This window comes from Acomys minous (genome assembly GCF_964271855.1).
Source record: "Acomys minous genome assembly, chromosome: 17".
Classification (NCBI taxonomy): Eukaryota; Metazoa; Chordata; class Mammalia; order Rodentia; family Muridae; genus Acomys; species Acomys minous.
The window spans coordinates 31801820-31819624 of record NC_140500.1 but is presented as its reverse complement, the minus strand read 5'-3'; the positions used below and the strand labels follow the sequence as shown (position 1 = coordinate 31819624).

The 17805-nt window shown below is 48.5% G+C and overlaps 1 protein-coding gene across 3 annotated transcripts; it reads right to left on the bottom strand.

The window, feature by feature from the left end:
- Positions 1-2260: 2260 nt before the first annotated feature.
- Positions 2261-16353, bottom strand: CIDEC (cell death inducing DFFA like effector c). Of its 3 annotated transcripts, none has more exons than XM_084765464.1 (6): positions 16214-16353; positions 14930-15007; positions 13449-13602; positions 7238-7396; positions 6961-7151; positions 2261-3306 (listed from the first exon to the last, which is right to left on the bottom strand). In XM_084765464.1, exons 2-6 carry the CDS (start codon positions 14980-14982, stop codon positions 3144-3146), a joined length of 720 nt encoding a protein of 239 aa, XP_084621590.1. In that variant the 5' UTR covers positions 14983-15007; positions 16214-16353; the 3' UTR covers positions 2261-3143. The 3 variants fall into 3 exon arrangements, with proteins under 3 accessions (XP_084621590.1, XP_084621591.1, XP_084621589.1); XM_084765465.1 differs by having other exon boundaries at positions 16203-16224; XM_084765463.1 differs by lacking the exon at positions 16214-16353 and adding an exon at positions 15201-15336.
- Between the last annotated feature and the right edge of the window lie 1452 nt (positions 16354-17805).

Below are 17805 nucleotides of genomic sequence, written 5' to 3'. Positions count from 1 at the left end.
CAGAGTAGGCAAAGAGCACAGCTACAATCCCAGCACTGGGGAGGTGGCGGTGGAGGATCAGGAGTTCACAGGCATCCTTGGCTACATTACGTCTGAAGCCAGCCTGGGCTAAGTGCGACCAGCTAAAATATATATAGGGGTCAGTGAGATGGTTCAGCCAGTAAAGATGATTGCTGCCAAGGCTGACAACCTGAGTTTAATCCCCAGAATCTACATGGTGGGAAGAGAGAACCAACTCTCACAAGTTGTCCTTTGACCTCTGTATTTGCTCAATGGCATGTGCATGCTAATACATGTTTTTTTAAAAAAAAAAAGCCGGGTGGTGGTGGCACATGCCTTTAATCCCAGCACTTAGAAGGCAGAGGCAGGTGGATTGTTGTGAGTTCGAGGCCAGCCTGGTCTACAAAGTGAGTCCAGGACAGCCAAGGCTACACAGAGAAACACTGTTTCCAAAACAAAACAAAACAAAACAAAACAAAAAAGAAAAAAGAAAAGAAAGAAAAGATTGCTTTGTGTGCTTTTAATTTTTAATGTGTGTGTGTGTGTGTGTGTGAGAGAGAGAGAGAGAGAGAGAGAGAGAGAGAGAGAGAGAGAGAGAGAGAGAGAGAGAGAGAGAGAGAGAGAGAGAGAGAGAGAATGAGAAAATAGAGAGGTGGGTGGAGAAAGGGACTAGCTAAAGACTGGTTCCTGACCCACTCAGTTAAGCAGACCTCTCCTGCATCAACAGTGTCTAGCCCCAGGAAAGGCCATGTCCCTACTTGGACCGGTGCCCGGCCCTCCAGAGGCTGTAGCTCCTTTGCTCTTTGGAGGTCTCCCCTGTCCCATGGCAGGCTGCCCTCTCGGGTCACCCCCCATCGCTACCTTTACTCCAATGGGCTTTGAGTTCCTGGAAGAAAAGGAGGCGGACTGCCTGCGCTGAGGGGATCAGTGCCAGGTGGCAGTCACAGTCAACTGCTGAGCTTGTGCCTGGGGGACAAACACCAGCACCCATCAGCCCCTTCTGGCTCAGTCACAACTTTGTAGCAGGTGTGGTCCAGCAGCTGCTACAGCCCTGGGCGACAGGACTGATGCAAACCAGGCCTCCAGAAGCCAGGCTGCTGCTGAGCCAGCTGCCAGCCACAGCTGCAACTGTGGGAGTGCCCAGAAAAAAAAAGTGCACTTGAGCTAGCCTTGCCTGCTCTTGGCTTCTCCTCCATGGCTCCGGGCATGGGACAGCTGCCAGCAATGGCTTTCCAGACAAGCTTGAGCAACTTGGCCCTTTGTCTTAGTGTTTTCTAAATCCAAATAGGCTTTACAGGGAAGACTGTGACATTATGTAAGTTTTGGATCTGAGAACCAGGCTGAAGCATGGCTTCCTACGGGCCTAGTCTTTCCTGCTTAAGTGAGTTACCTGTCACTAAAAAAATGGGGCCTCCCCCAGGAGACCTCCTCAGAGCTCTGTGCAGATGATGGGGCAGAGGTCACTGTGCTAAGCTAGAGGCCATCCTGAGTGCAGAAGTGCTGAGCACGAACAGGGCTCTGCACACACAGGCAGTGACAAATCACCCTGTAGATGGACTGGGACCTTTCAGCCTGAACCTGGGAAATGTAATATAAAACAGTCAGGAGTCAAAAGAGCGGTTTGATCCACCTGACCGGCAAGTTTCATTTGGAAACTGTCACACACGTAGATTACATGAGCTGCCCAAATAGCAAATGTGGCAGGATTTGAAAACTAACTACAGATTTCTATTTTCACATTTACTTATTGTGTCTCTCTCACAATATTAGACCTTATATATTAAAAAGGAGCGGGGCTGGGGCTCAGTTGCTAGAACATTTGCCTAGCATGCTGGCAGCCCTGCATTCAACCCACAGCACCACATAAGTTGGGCATGGTGGTGGATAGCACACCATGCTAGCACTCAGGAGGTGGAAGCAAGGGGCTCAGAGTTCAAGGTCCTTCGTCACCACATAACAAACTTGAAGGCAGCCTGGCCTACACGAGACTGTATCTAAAAGAACAGACAAGGCCACCGATACAGCTCAGCGAAGAAAAGCAATCTACATATGTCTGCCGATCTGAGTTCAAAGCCTGGAACACACAGTGCACTAAGTGGTCCTCTGACCTGCATACCAGCTCTCTCTCTCTCTCTCTCTCTCTCTCTCTCTCACACACACACACGCACGCACGCACGCACGCACGCACGCACGCACGCACGCGCGCGCTGTCTCCTGTACTTCTTGGCAAATGGTTTCACACAAAGAACACAGGCAAAGATGAGGTATAAGCATAAACAATTTACTGCAGATTCTAATACTATACATTAGTGGAAAATGAGAACAAGAGAAGAATCTGTGTGACTTTCCCCGGAGAACATGAACGGTGTCCATTAGCCCAGGAAGAGGACCAATGACAGGCAAAGCCACGATTCCAACCAAGTCCAGCTTGATGAACCAGTGAGCTTACAGTGTCACCTGCAGGAGGGGCCTGGGTGACAACAATCACCTACATTACTCGAAAGTCCCTCCCTGGAGCATGTGAGGACCCCCCCTAAATCTGCATCAGTGGCATCCTGGCTTTAGTTAACCTTCCACTTCTTACGTTCTATAGCGTCCCCCGAGAGCCTGTGCAGCTGGGAGGGTTAAGAAGAAGGAATGCTTGGAATTCCAGGTGAGAGGACCCTGACCCTCCCCCCCCCTCTTCTACTACAGTGTTAACCACTCTGGTACCGGAACCATAGACCCAGCTGTCACGGTGGCCTGCTCTTCCTTCTGTTGTCTCGATTGAGGCCAAGGTATATCGGAGGCCACCACAGCAGTGTCCCCTGCACGATGAGCAGGGTAGGGCAGCAGGGAACACCAGAGAGGGATGGCCCATAGGCTAGCACCTAGGACAGAGGGGCAGACATAGTGCCTGCCAGGGACAAGTGCTGGTCCTCTAAGCTACCCGAGGCAGAAAGGAAGGAACTGTGGCAGGTGGCCAGGAAGTTCTCTTGGGACCAGGGCTCCAGGACTTCCTGCAGTTTCCTGGGTGCTGCGCTGTGAGAGGGGTGCAGGTGGGTGAGGAGCTCTTCAGCTGCCATGCTGTGGGTGCTACTAGCAGAGCGCGCAGGGTTCCCCACACACCCTAGGCTGGGGAAGGCCTCTGAGGACTTGGGTCTTCATTGCAGCATCTTCAGGCAGGCGGGGAGGAGGGAGGGGGGCTTGGGCTTGGAAGGCTGCTCTTCTTCAGTGGCGTCCAGGAACTGCTGCATGTAAGTGGAGGTGCCGAGCAGCATGTGGCCTGTGGCCTGCATGCTGAAGAGGGCCCAGCGGAGCATCTCCCTGGGGGACAGCAAGGCATTCAGGTCAGGCATAGAAAATACCCCGACTGTTTCCCCAAATATTTTCTCCATTTTTCTATGCTAGCCTGAAGCAATTGGCTTCAAGTTAGCTTTCTTTGGGTTGGGTGTGGTGGTGCATGCCTTTAATTCCAGCACTGGAGAGGCAGAGGCAGGTGGATCACTGTGGGTTCGAGGCCAGCCTGGTCTACAAAGGGAGTCCAGGACAGCCAAGGCTACGCAGAGAAACCCTGTCTTGAAAAACAAAAACCAAAACCAAAACAAAACAAAAAAAGTTTGCTTTCTTTTCTTTTTGAGATAGAGTTTCATACTGTAGCTCAGGTTAGCAAGGAACTCATTAAATAGCCCTGACTGGCTTTGAACTCACAGTAATCCTCCTGCCTCAGCCTCCTGAATGCTGTTGCAGCTGTGTGCCACCACAAACATTTTGTGGTTTGGTTTAGGTTCAGTTTGGTTTGCTCCTTTTGAGATAGAATCTGGGAATATAGACTAGGTAGCCTTAAAGCCAATAATCCTCCTGCCTCGGCTGCCCAAGTGCTAGGTTTACAGGCATTCCCCACCATGCAGGGCTTATGCTAGCTTTCCTCCTGGTGGAGCTCTAAGTATCACAGGAGAGGAACGATGGAAACACTTCCTCATACAAACAGGAGCCAGGACCAGGCTCTCAGCCATCCCCCTGCACACAATCCAGCCTCTACTCACATGCCAGCTTTTCAGGCCCCCCTGCCTCTCCCTGTGTGTAGCTCCAGGTCTCAAAACAAAGCCTTTGTTATTTATTTATTTATTTATTTATTTATTTTTGAGTCAGTGTTTTTGTATGTATCCCTGGCTGTCCCGGAACTCACTCTGTAGATGAAGGTGGCCTTGAACTCACAGAGCGCTGGAGTTAAAGGTGTGCACTGTTGGAGGGGATGGTCTGATGTATTTTGATGCTGATTACTAAAGAGCCAATCACCTGGGCAGGGTGGACGAGACAGATGTGGCTAAGGTTCCCAGGGTTAGAGAGACAGAATAACCCTGGGAAGGAGAAGGAAGAAGATCCAAGGGTCCCAAGAAGGGAAGAGAGGAAGGCCGCCATGGGTTAGATGGAAGAGAAACACGTGACAGGCATGGATCAAAGATTTGGCCCAGATGAAAAACATTAACAAATATTTGGGATTATGCATGGGAGGTAGCTTGAAAGTCGTTGTTAGAAGCAGGTGGCATGGGATTGGGGCAGGTATCCTGCCCCACTATGGGAAGTAGTTTACAGGATTGATATCTGCCCTGCCCCAGGTTAGCTAAGGCTATTTTAAAATATAACAGGTGTTTGTGTCTTGACTGATTGCTAGTGGGTTATACTGAAATAATAATGATTATAGGCCTGATAATAAACAGTTATTAGGCCATATTAATAATTTTAAAACAAGTGGCCTCCAATTAAAAACAACAGTGCACCACCACATCTGGCTTTTCATTTTCTTGTAATGATGGGATTTTTGTTTTTCTTTTCTTTTCTTTTTTGTGGTGCTGGGGATGGAACCCAGGGCTTTATGCAAGCGAAAGGCGCTGATCTGCCACTGAGCTATGTCCTGAGCCCCAATTTTTTCTTTTTTCTTTTTTCTTTTTTTTTTTGGTTTTTTGAGACAGGATTTCTCTGTGTTAGCCCTGGCTGTCCTGGATTCGCTTTGTAGACCAGGCTGACCTCAAACTCACAGAGATCCTCCTGCCTCTGACGCCCACGTTCTGGGATTAAAGGCGCATGCCGCTGCACCTGGCACGTTCCTCATTTTCTACATACCAGACCACATGCTGAGCGCTTCACGTTATTTCAGGCTCATACACCATTTTACATGTCACGAAGCTAGGGCTCAGAACCAAGGCAGTTTAAAGCTTTGTCTCCCTTTGAGATGCGGTCTCATGTGGCACAGGCTGGCCTTACATTTGCTATGTAGCCAAGAATGGCTTTAAACTCCTGATCTACCTGCTTCTACCTCAGTAGTGCTGGGAGTCCTAGGTCTGGTTTACTGCAGTGCTAAGAATCAAACCCAGGGCTTTGTGCATGAAAGGCAAGAAAGGCTAAACTGAGAAACCCTGTCTTGGAAAAAAATGAAGCTTGCATGTGTTTGGCATGTATGTGTGTTTCTTCCTGTGGTCCTGGGGAAGTGAACACCAAGCCTTAGGGAACCCTCCACTCCTGAACTACAGCCCCGGCTTCCTTTTACTTTATTTTGAGACAACATCTCACTAAGTTGCCCATGTTAGCTTTGAACTCACTCTGTGTCCTAGGTAAGCCTCTAACTTGCCATCCTCCTGAGTACTGCTCAGGGATTAGAGATTTGTGCCCTGAGGTCTGACTTCACCTATGTTTTAAATGCAGTGCCTTCTCAGTTATTTATCAAATTGTTCAACCACTGCTTTGAATATATCAACCAGTCTTTAACAAGAGTGAAAAATCTGGCACGTTCTACAAATGAGTGAACCAGGAAAACAGAGCTCTTATGGGAAAAGCCGGTCATGAAAGAACAAGCACTGTCTGATCCGATTTCTAGGAGGTATCTAGGATAGATCAACAGAGGGAGAGAACGTAGAAGAAAGGTTACAGAGTCTCGAGAGAGGACCGAGCCTCTGCTGCCTGGTGCCAAAGCGCTGGAAATGAAGACAATGCTTGCACAACGAGTTCAGTTACTTTATGCTGCTGGGTGAGACACTTGAAGTGGCCACAGCAGAACATTTTGGGATGTGCAGATTTCAGCACACTGTTTTGAGCCGAGGTCTCACTATGTAGCCCTAGCTGACATGGAACTTGATATATAGACCAGGCTAGCATAGAACTCACAGAGATCCACCTGCCTCTGCCTCATGAATACTGGGATTAAAGGCATGCACTACACTACTTGGCCCTTAGCATATTTTTTTTAAAAAATCACAGTAACACCACTAAGTCACTCAGCTGACTACAGCTTGACATTACCTTTTGTTTTCTGTGTGGTTTTAAAGTTTATTTTTATTTTTCATGTATAGAAATATGGGTTGTTCGCCTGAGTGCAGTACTCACACAGGCCAGAAGAGGGCGTCAGATCCCTGAAGCTGCAGTAGCGTGGTTGTGAGTTGTTAGTGGCTGACATGGGTACTGAAAACTATCTCTTAATGGCTAAGCCATCTTTCCACTGGTTAGTGTTTTGTTTTTGAGTTTTGTTTGTTTTTGAGACAGGCTTTTATCTGGCCCTGGGTATCTATCCTTGAACTCCTGATTCTCCATTTCCAAAGTACTGGGACCATAGTTACGTTTTCATTTATAAAAATGATTAGCTGCGGAGATAGCTCAGGATGTGAGTGTGTCCTTAGCGCATGTGAGGCCCTGGGATCTATCACCAGCATGCAAAAGAAAGTCCCCAGATACTGTGGGAATTTTGCTTTTAGGGGATGAAAAAAAAAAAAAAGTCCTTTGCTTTACTAGAAAGTAAGCGTAAAACTACCCCTCACACACCCTAAGACAAATCAAGTCACTTAGATAAACCCACCCAGATGCGGCTGTCATTCTTTGTTATCCCCGGTGCCACCCCAGCCCCTGAGAGAGTTCAGCTTTGGGCAGACAGGTAGGGCCTCTGTCTTAGCTTCCCTCCGACCCTGTCCCTGGCTGTCCCAATCCACTCACTTCACTATGCGCTTGGCCCTGTAGCAGTGCAGGTCATAGGAAAGCGAGTACGTGTCATAGAGGGTCGCCTTCACGTTGAGGCAGCCGATGAAGTCCTGAGGGTTCAGCTTGTACAGGTCGAAGGTCACCCGGGCCACGTCGATCTTCTTAGTCGGCCTCTGGGAAAGGGACAGCTGGGATCTTTTCTTGCGCTACAAGACAAACAAACCCCTGTTAGCTCGCCCTTGGGACCCCTCCCAAGCACTCCACACTCCCCCGTGCCCGGGGAGACCCTTACCTGTTCTGATGGGGGTTTCCACTTCTGCCCCTTCTGCAGGACCATGAACACGGTGTCTCTTGCCAGGGCTTGGAAGTATTCTTCAGTCTCCACGATCGTGCCGTCTTCCTCCAACACCAGGGAGAAGGGCTTGTCTTTAAGCTTCAAGATGTCCTGGACCTGGAAAAGAAGGTTGGTGACATTTCTGCCATTCCCATGGAGCCACAGAGCTGAGGGCCGAAGACTTACGTCAAAGCACCTCAGCTACCAGAGAAAGAGGAAGGGAGCTGCCGTCTTTCCCTGCACTGACCGCCCCACCCAAGAACACCGTCTTAGTGCTTTCTAGTACCAAGAAGCAGTGTAGTCTAAGAAATAGAACGGGAGTTATATGTGTGGTTTTATTTAGTGAGATATTTTTGAGGGGTGGTGGTGGTGGCGGCGGCGGTGGTGGTGGCGGCGGTGGCGGCAGTGGTGATGGTGGCGGCGGCGGTGGCGGTGGTGGGTGTTGAATCTAAGGCCTCACACGTAATGGTCAAACACTGCACCACTGAACTATATCCCTGGCTTCTTTGTACTTTTTGTTTGGAGACTGGGTCAGCCTAAGTTGCTTAGGTTGCCTGGAACTCACCACGTAGCACAGACAGGCCTCTGCTTTCTTTTTAGATCTTCCTGCCGCAGCCTCCCAAGTAACTTGGATCACAGGGCCTGTACCACCAGGCCAGTTAAACGCCGCTTTGTTGTTGCTATGGTTCGTTTTGTCTTATTTTTAAGACTGAGTAGCCATGGCTGTCCTGGAACTTGCTATATAGACCAGGTTGGTTTCAAACTCACCGAGATCCACCTGCCTCCGTCTCCCAAGCACTGGGATTAAAGGCATGTGCCACCTTTAAAAACCTTACAATAACACGGCCAGTGTTTCAGATTTTTATTTTTAGTTATGTGTATATGTAGGTAGGTGGGTGGGTTTGTGCATCCATGTCAGATGTCTAGCTCCAGGTGGCCGAGAGCTGCCTAATATGGGTGCTGGGAACCAACCCCGGGTCCCTCACATAACAGGGCATGCCCTTAACTACTGAGTAATGACGGATCCGGCCCCAAACTGCACTATCTAAAAGAATACAAATCAGCCAAGCATGACAGATGATTTACAGTTGTAGTCCTACTACTCAGAAGGCAGAGCTAGGGGGATTTCAGCAAGCTCCAGGCTACCTGGTCTGTACGCAAAGATGGAGGCCAGCCAGGACTGCATAGCAAGACCCTGTCTCAGGAAAAAAAAGGGGTGTGGAGGTGAGGAAGAAGGAAAGAAAGAAAAGTTTCCAATTCGATGTGAGTTGAAGACTGGGTCTGGGGTAATTTGAACACCAATAAACAACCTGTTACTAAGCTGGGCGGTGGTGGCGCATGCCTTTAATCCCAGCCCTCGGGAGGCAGAGGCAGGTGGATCACTGTGAGTTCGAGGCCAGCCTGGTCTACAATTCGAGTCCAGGACAGCCAAGGATACACAGAGAAAAGAAACCCTGTCTCAAAAAACCAAAAACAAATAAGCAACCTGTTACTGTTGTTATGCCCCATTAAAATAGGAACATATAAATTTCTTTTGGTATAAATAAAGTAGTAAATTTAAAGTATGGGACATAATTGTATGTTAGCTTGGTATAGAATACATCTTAGAATACAAGTTAATACTAGAAAAATAACAAGAAAGTTAAAGTTTAAAAAACAGTTAAGAGGGGCTGGAGAGATGGCTCAATGGTTAAGAGCACAGGCTGCTCTTCCAGAGGTCCTGAGTTCAATTCCAAGCAACCACATGGTGGTTCACACCCATCTATACTGGGATCTGATGCCCTCTTCTGGCATGCAGGTGTATATGCAGATAGAGCACTCATATACATAAAATAAACAAATAAATCTTTAAAAAAAATTAACAGACTAAAAAAATTATACAGAGAAGCCCAACTATACCACTCTATTCCAATGATCAAATTAAATGAGACAAGGGAAATAAAAAATGGCATACATATTTGTAAGCATTAACTCTTTATCTTCTTTCTTTTTGTGTTTATTTGTGGTGTGAGGAATTGGGCTGAAGTTCTCTGTAGGAAAATATTGTCCGTACAAAGCTACATCCCCAAGGTGTCAATTTAAAAAATATTTCTAAAAGATTTATTTTAGCTAGGCATGGTGGTACATGCTTTTAATCTAAGGATTTGGGAGGCAGAAGCAGGTGGATCTTTGTGAGTTGGAGGCCAGCTTGGTCTACAGAGTGAGCTCCAGGACAGCTAGGGCTACACAGAGAAACCCTGTTTTGAAAAACCAAAAATGAATGAATGAATGAATGAATAAACAAATAAATAAATGAAACTGATTTGGGAAACAATCAGTAATGTTCCAGTGGAGTCTCAGGATGAGCTGTACTGATGCCATGTTGCTTCCTCTTTTTGATGGCTGATGAACATTTGGGAGACATCCTCTTTTTTAGAAAACAGACAAGGGAAGTATCCAAAAATCATGGCAGCAGATTGGACATTTCTTTTTTTCCTCCTCTTCTCTTCTCTTCTCCTCTCTTCTCTTCTCTTTTCTCCTCCTCCTCCTTCTTCTTCTTTCTCCTCCTCCACTTCTTCATTTTTTGCTTTGTTTTTAAAAATTATTTATTATGATGTATATACAGCCCTCTGCCTGCATGTATACCCGCAGACCAGAAGAGGGTGTCAGATCACATTACAGGTGGTTGTGGGCCACCATGTGGTTGCTGGGAATTGAACTCAGAACCTCTGGAAGAGCAGACAGTGCTCTTAACCACTGAGCCATCTCTCCAGCCCCTGCTTTGTTTTGTTTTTGTTTTTGTTTTATTATTTATTATTATGCATACAGTGCTCTGCCTGCATGTACACCTGCAGGCCAGAAGAGGGCATCAGATCACATTATAGATGGTTGTGAGCTGGGAATTGAGCTACAGGACCTCTGGAAGAGCAGGCAGTGCTCTTTAACCTCTCCAGCCCTATTTTTTGGTTTTTAGACTCAAGGTTTCTGAGTAGCCTTGGCTGTCCTGGACTCACTCTGTAGCCCAGGCTGGCCTCGAACTCAGAGATCCACCTGCCTCTGCCTCCCTGAGTGCTATGGTTACAGAGGAGAGCCACTGTGCCCAGCTGCCGTGTATTTTCTAATGACGCAGCAAATGTTTTGTATGCTTCTTACAGATTTTGTTAGTTTGCTTTGCTTCATATTAGTTTTTAAAAATTCTCCCTCCCTCTCTGTCTCTGTCTGTCTGTCTGTCTGTCTGTCTGTCTGTCTCTCTCTCTCTCTCTCTCTCTCTGTGTGTGTGTGTGTGTGTGTGTGTGTGTGTGTGTGTGTGTAGCTCAGTTGAGTGCCTGCTCGGCATGAACAAAGCCCTGGATGGTTTCCTGAGCATCTTGTAGCCAGTGGCACTGGCCTACCATCCCAGCACTCAGGATGTAGAAGGCCGCGGGAGCAAGGCTCAAGTGAGCTTCAGCTACATAGTGAGTTTGAGGCCAGCTACATGGGATCCTGTCTCAAACAAACAAACAAACAAACAAACAAGCTACAATTAAAAGAACAACAGCAGCAAAAAATCCTTTAGAAAAAAATCCTGTTTGCGAGACTGGTGACTCATGCCTGTAATCCTAGCACTTGGAAATCTGGTGCAAGAGGAATGCTGGATGTCCCAGGCCAGCCTGGGCTACAGAGTGAGTTCCAGAGAAGCTTGAGCTGAGGAATGAAATCCTGCCTGACTACTTAAACGCAAACAAACAAACAAAAAAGCTAACTAAAATATTAAATAAATAAATAAGTGGAAGTTAAGTTCCAGTGAGACGGCTCAGCAGGTAAAGGTGCTTACATCCAGCTTGCTGACCTGACTTCAGTCTCAGGGCCCTCATGATGGAAAGAGAAAACCAGCTCCCAAGAGTCATGCTCTGGTTTCTACATGTATCCTGTGGCACGTATGTGCCCATGCATGCACACGCATAAACACACAAAACGAGTAGATAAATAGTCACCAAAAAATAATATTTAGCCAGGTGTTGCTGGCACGCTTCTTTAATCCCAGTACTTGGGAGGCAGAGGCAAGTGGATCTTTGTGAGTTCAAGGCCAGCCTGGTCCTCAAAACAAGTTAGCAAGTTCCAGGACAGCCAGGGCTACAAAGAGAAACCCTGTCTTAAAAAAACAAAAACTGACAGGCATGGTAGCTCATGCCTTTAATCCCAGCACTTGGGAGGCAGAGGCAGGCAGATTGCTATCTTGAAAAACAAAAACAATAACAAAATGGAGAGAGAGAGAGAGAGAGAGAGAGAGAGAGAGAGAGAGAGAGAGAGAGAAATGACAGTTACTTAGCAATCCTATCTCCTATGCCCACCCCTCCACCCTGTGCATACCTTTCTTTGTGCTACCAAACATGGAATCAAAGTCCAGAGGGCTCCAAGCCCTGGCAGTAAGAGTCCCCTTTGACCTGTCTGTGTTGCAGAGATAGAGTCCCACTGTTGCTCCCCGTGTCCCCTGGCAGCAGAATCCTGATTAGGTGGTTCTCATTTTCTACAACTCCAAGGCTTTCCTAAAATGCCCACTGAAAAGGAAAATCGCCAGCCTTAGCCATGACCTGAGGGTGTGGCTGAGGGGTGTAGAGCATTGGAAGAGGGTATGATAAGCCCCTAATGAGGGAAGTGGTTCCCAGAGCTCAGAGCAAGAAGTGAACCAGCTCAAGGTAGACTCAGCCACAGGTCGCCCAGGAGACGGCAAACCTGCTCCTAGGAAGGGCAGAGTTACTTCACATGAAATGGAAGCCTGGCCTTGAAGGCTATGCTCTCTGCGTGCTAAATGGACTCTGTCGAATGAGAAACTTCTTCAGATGTTTAACTTTCGTGGGGCACCTCGACCTGCAGATACCAGGGCTCCAGCCCCAGAGGCCACGTATCAGGCACAGTGAGCAGAGGCTGGGGGGGGGGGCGGGGAGAGGAAGGGTGGGAACAGGGTCCTGCTCTTAGTACTAATGCTCCAAATGAAGGCTTTCCTGGAAGTTGCAGCTTGGGAGACAGATTCGGGGAAACCTGTGTGGGGGCCAAGTAGGAGATGCTGACCGGAAGCACTGAAATCCTGTTTCCCCAACTCCGACACTTCTGCAAGATTGCTTTTATGTTTCATTTAGTGTGTGTGTAGGGGTGTTCTCTCTCTCTGTGTGTCTCTTTGTCTCTCTCTGTCTCTGTCTCTTTCTCTCTGTGTCTCTGTCTGTCTGTCTGTCTGTCTCTCTCTCTCTGTGGTTTAAGCCTGGGTCTTGGTATTTGCCCCTGACTGAGCAGGAACTCCTTATGTGAACCAGGCTGACTTCAAACTTGGAGTCCTCCTGTTTCTCCATGGACCACCATACTCAGCCTTGGTTTTAATCTACCTATCTTTCTTTCTTTCTTTCTTTCTTTCTTCCTTTTTGCCTTGGTTTTTGTTTTTTTTTGAGACCGGGTTTCTCTGTGTAGCCCTGGCTGTTCTGGACTCGCTTTGTAGACCAGGCTGGCCTCAAACTTACAGTGATTTGCCTGCCTCTGCCTCCTGAGTGCTGAGATTAAAGGCGTGCGCCACCACCACTTGGCTGTAGTTTTAGTTTCTTTTGAGATCTATTTTTTTATATAGCTCAGAGTATTATGGAATTCATTTATGTAGGCATGGCTTGCCTCAAGCTTCACACCCTCCTGTCCCACTTCCTAGGAGCCACCGTGCCTGGCTCATTTCTCCAAGTCTAAGAGGTACTGGGAAAGGGAACTTAGACCCTTTTTATCAAGAAAATATGATTTAGCCACTGTTGGTGTGTAAGATGGCAATGTATTGTCCCCCCTCTGTCGCCTGACCATGTCCATCTCACACACACACACCTCTCGGGGAAGGTAATGCTAACCTTTTCACCAGTTAAGAAAACAACACACGCCGGGTGGTGGTGCCGCCTGTCTTTAGTCCCAGCACTCGGGAGGCAGAGGCAGGTGGATCACTGTGAGTTCAAAGCCAGCCTGGTCTACAAAGTCCAGGACAGGCAAGATAACACAGAGAAACCCTGTCTTGAAAAACAAAAACAAGAAAAGAAAAGAAAAGGAAAAAAGAAAACAACAACAATAACAACAACAACACACACACACACACACACACACACACATTGGAAGACTAAAGCAACTGGCAGGGTTAACTCTCAGCCAAGGCTTTGCAAGAACATACGCAGGGTACAGGCAGACCCCTTACCTTGCCCAGGAGGTCCTCCAGGCTGTGAGCCATGATGCCTTTGCGAACCTTCCGATCTGCGGTGCTAACACGACAGGGCCTTGTCCTGGGGGCCTCCCGGCTGGGCTTAGACACCAGCTGTTGGGTCACCACTGCAGTGCTCACGGCCACATGCCTGGGGACATCAGTTTGAACATCAGACGACCTGCCTGCTGCCACCAGCTCTGCCCACTCCTGCCTGGTGAGCTCACATGTGACCCTTCCAACCAGTCATGGCTGCTCCAGGTGGCTTTTCTCAGTGCCCACCAGAGAATATGCTTCCGGTTTGGATGGGCAGGAAAATCAGCTGGGATGTTGCTTAGCTCGGACTCACTTCAGTGGCTCTGAGTGGAGCCTAAGAGACTGTGTGTCTAGCAGGAGCCCCAAGCAGTGTCAGTTTGGCTGGTTCTTGGCCCAGTCACATTCCCCTGAGGGTTACTCTGCTCTTGTGGGCTTGTTCACCTCACCTGTAAAGTGGGGGTGAAATGGGGCAGCCTATAGAGTAGTTTTGGACTCTGAGGTACACGGGGTAGAAAGAAAAGAGTGGCGAGAGCGTGAGTCTGGGATTTTTTCCAGGTTCAAGTTCAAAGCTACAGATATGTTAGGTGACAGAATAGCCAACCCGTGACTCAGTTTCCCCATCTACTGACTGGAGTAGGTATGAGGCTCCTGGGAGGTTAGAAATGAAGGCACCCAGTGCAGAGCCTGGGCCTCTCTGTGACAGATGCAATGGGAACGGTGACAGTGGCAGAGTCTAAGGGGCCCTTGTCTCGACTGTAAGCTCTTGGGTGCTACTCTAGGTACCCCGAATCAGCTCTGTGGGGCTTATTGTAGGAGTTGGCTTGTTTGTTTGTTTTAATGGACTATTTGCTTGCGTGTTTGTTTTAGAGATAGATCTCACTATGTAGCTCTAGTTGACCTGGAATTTTCTATGTAGACAAACTATCCTCAAACTCACCAAGATCTTTTGCCTCTGGTCCCCAGCAGCAGGATTCAAAGTGTGTGCCATTATGCCTGGCCGTATCTATGTTTCAGCTAGACACCCACATGACTCTTTTTTTTTTTTTTTTTTTTTTTTTTTTTTTTTTTTAGATATGGTAGCCTATGTACCCCTGGCTGACCTGGAACTCTCTCTGTCGATTGTAGATCAAGCTGGCCTTGAACTCACAAAGATCTGCCTGCCTCTGCCTCTTGAGTGCTGAGACTAAGTGTGCCACCACAGCCAGGCCCCTACATGGCTTTTACCCCCATTAAAGTCTGAGGTGCTGTAACAGATGGTTCCCCAGGTTCCCCCTTCCTTTTTGGCTTTTTTGAGACAGAGTTTCTCTGTGTAACAGAGCCCTGGCTGTCCTGGACTCTCTTTGTAGACCAGACTGGCCTCGAATTCATAGAGATCTATCTGTCCCTGCCTCCCGCCGCCACCACCCGGCTCCCCCTTCCTTTTTATCCCTGGCTCCCCTCACCTGGACAGTGACTTCGGGTACAGAAGGCTGAGAGACTTCAGGGCATAGTCCATCCTTGTCAGCTGGATTGTGTTGGACCTGAAACAGAGGCAGAAACTCATCTGGTCAGTGTGGGAAGGGAGGGGGCCCTCTCTTCCTTTCTCTGACCCAATTCATCCTAACCTCCCCCTCAGCAACCCTCTGGCCCAGCCTCTCACCCGACCACCCATTTCCATAGCAACTACCACCCCCAGCCACTCCGCAGTTGCTCCCCAGCCCCAGCGTCACTCACTCCATGTTTCTCTGTCTTAAGCTCTGGTCACACTGAGCAGAGAGAAGGCCAAGTCAGGGCTGAAGAGGCCCTTACTGTTATGTTCCTGTCCCTGGGGGCAGAGTCCACTCTGTGCTGGCAGGAGGTGAGTCACACCACCTCATGCTGTGAGGGACCTGAAAGTCACCTATGATCCAGAAACTCCACAGGCAGCCAGGCCATGGAACCTGCTCTACCCCATGGGCCCTTGAGCATTAGAGCCGTCCTGAGGCTTAGCACTGGCCAAGAGAACTTGCTGTTAAAGACCATCTAGGTTTGTGCTCTCCAGTGCCATCCTTGCTACCCACACTGAGCCCTTGGCACCATGACCAAAGTGACAAAAGGGCTGACTCTGCACTTCTCTTGAGCCTTAACTAATTTATATAAGTACTGTGTCTTGTCACACAAGGACCCATATTGGGCATCACAGATCTAGCTAGGTAGTCCTGGGCTCAGGTGCCTCTGCTCTGCCTCCTATATCGCTGTTCTCTGGTTCTTGCCTGCTGGGCTGCAAGGCCCTGGCCAGGCAGTCTCTTCTACCTGTTAATGCTTGTCTCAAACCCAGAACTCAACATAGGCCACCTAGGAAGCCCCAGTTTCCCTGCTGCTGCCTTAGGAAAGCCTTTTCTGATGACTCTGAGAATGACTCTCCGTCCTACCCCTTCCCCTGTCTATTTCTGCTCTAACCCCGGGGTCCCGGCTGTCCCTGTTTTTCAGCCCTTAGCACACGGAGTGGAGCTGAACACCTGGAGTGGGCATGGGTCAGGTCTGCCTCCTCAGTCGGCTAAAATCTCTCTTCTCTGATAACTCTGATAACTCGGGTTCTCCCCAGGTCACCACTACAGAGTCGGCGTCCCCTCACCCCAACTCAACACTGCCCAAGCACGCTTGTTCCAACCCTGTTCCTTATACCCCACCCCTCACACAGCAACCCCCCCACCCCCACACACCTGCTCTCTAGTAGCCAAATCCGCAGCTCCCCACCTCCCCCTCACCTCCTAGCCTCCTGGCAATACTGCGCGGCCAGGCACAGCCCAGGCCTCCTGCCATTTTATTTCTGTCTCCTGGGAAGCCACTCCCCTGGCCCTCAGCCCCAGCTGGGGAAAAGAGCACAGGGATTGAGTTTGAAACTCTCCCCTAGGGATTTCAAGTCAGACTGACTCCCAGAAAGTCCTGAGAGAGGGAAGAAGGCGTGTTTCGAAACCACGGGCATGGTACCAGGCAAGAGGGCACAGAAAGCAATAGATGCGAGCTGTGGTCTGAGTTCCACCCCCACATGGCCTGTCTGCAAGTTGCCTTATGTGAGCCCTGATTTTCTCCTCTGTATAAGGAGATTGTTCCTGTTGAAGCTAGGTACGGCGGCTCAGAGCTGTAATCTCAACACTTGGTAGACTGAGGCAGGAGGAGGGCCATGAATTGGAATCTAGCTCAGGCTATAGCATCAGGTCCTAGCTCAAAAACAAAAACATACAGAATAAAAACTTTTTGCAATGTAGGCACTCAATAGATAGGAGTGATTGTTATTAATAATATGCTGTATATAATAAACAAAGTCAGAGTTCAGGACAAGATGAAATATGTATTATCGAAATAAAGTAGCTCATGCCTTAATGCCTGCAATCCCAGCACTTGGGAAGTCAAGACAGGAAGACTGCTGAGAATGAAGCCAGCCTGGGCTACAGAGAGTTTGTGGACAAGCCTGGGCTACAGGGAGAGTGTAGACAAGCCTGGGCTACAGAGTTTGTAGACAAGCCTGGGCTACAGGGAGTTTGTAGACAAGCCTGGGCTACAGGGAGTTTGTAGACAAGCCTGGGCTACAGAGTAACAACCTGGCAGGAGAAGGGCGTGGGGAATCACAAAGCTTGGGTTTAGTGACATACAGGACTCAAGAGACAGAGGCAGGAAGATCATCTCCAATTCAAGACAAGCCCATAGAGTCTCAAAATACGAAAAGGAAAAGCTAGGCGTGGTGGCGCACACTTGTAATCCCAGCTCTCTGGGAGGCACTGGCAAGCTAAGAGCTCTGTGAGTTTGAGGCCAGCCTGTTAAACAAAGTGAGCCTAGGACAGCCAGGGCTAGACAGAGAAACCTTGTCTCAAAAAACCAAAACCAACCAACCAAACAAAAAACCCAACAAAACAAAACAACACACAAAAGGGGTGGGGGATGAGCAAATCTGATTAACCACTACCTCCAGTCTGGAGTGTGGGCCCTGCAAGTCCTAGAGAGAGCACTGCCTCCAAGGCTGGCTGTTTTCTGCCTCTTGAGACAAGCTGAAGAGGAGAACTGGATCAAAGGGAGAGCAGCCGATAGAGGCCAAATTAGAACAAAGATTGTTTTCCTTCGGATTTAGGGCAGCCCTAGGGACTTTCAGGCACTGCTATGGTGGGCTAGGACAGAACGAAGCAAAAGTTTACTGCTGGTAATCTGTAATGTCCCTACAAGTCCTTTGTGTATTTAGTTAGTTTTTTAAAAGATTTATTTTATTTTATGTGTATGAGTATTTGCCTGCATATATGTATGTGCACCACATGCATGCAGTCCCTGTGGAGGCTAGGAGAGGGCGGCAGATCCCCTGGAGTTTCAA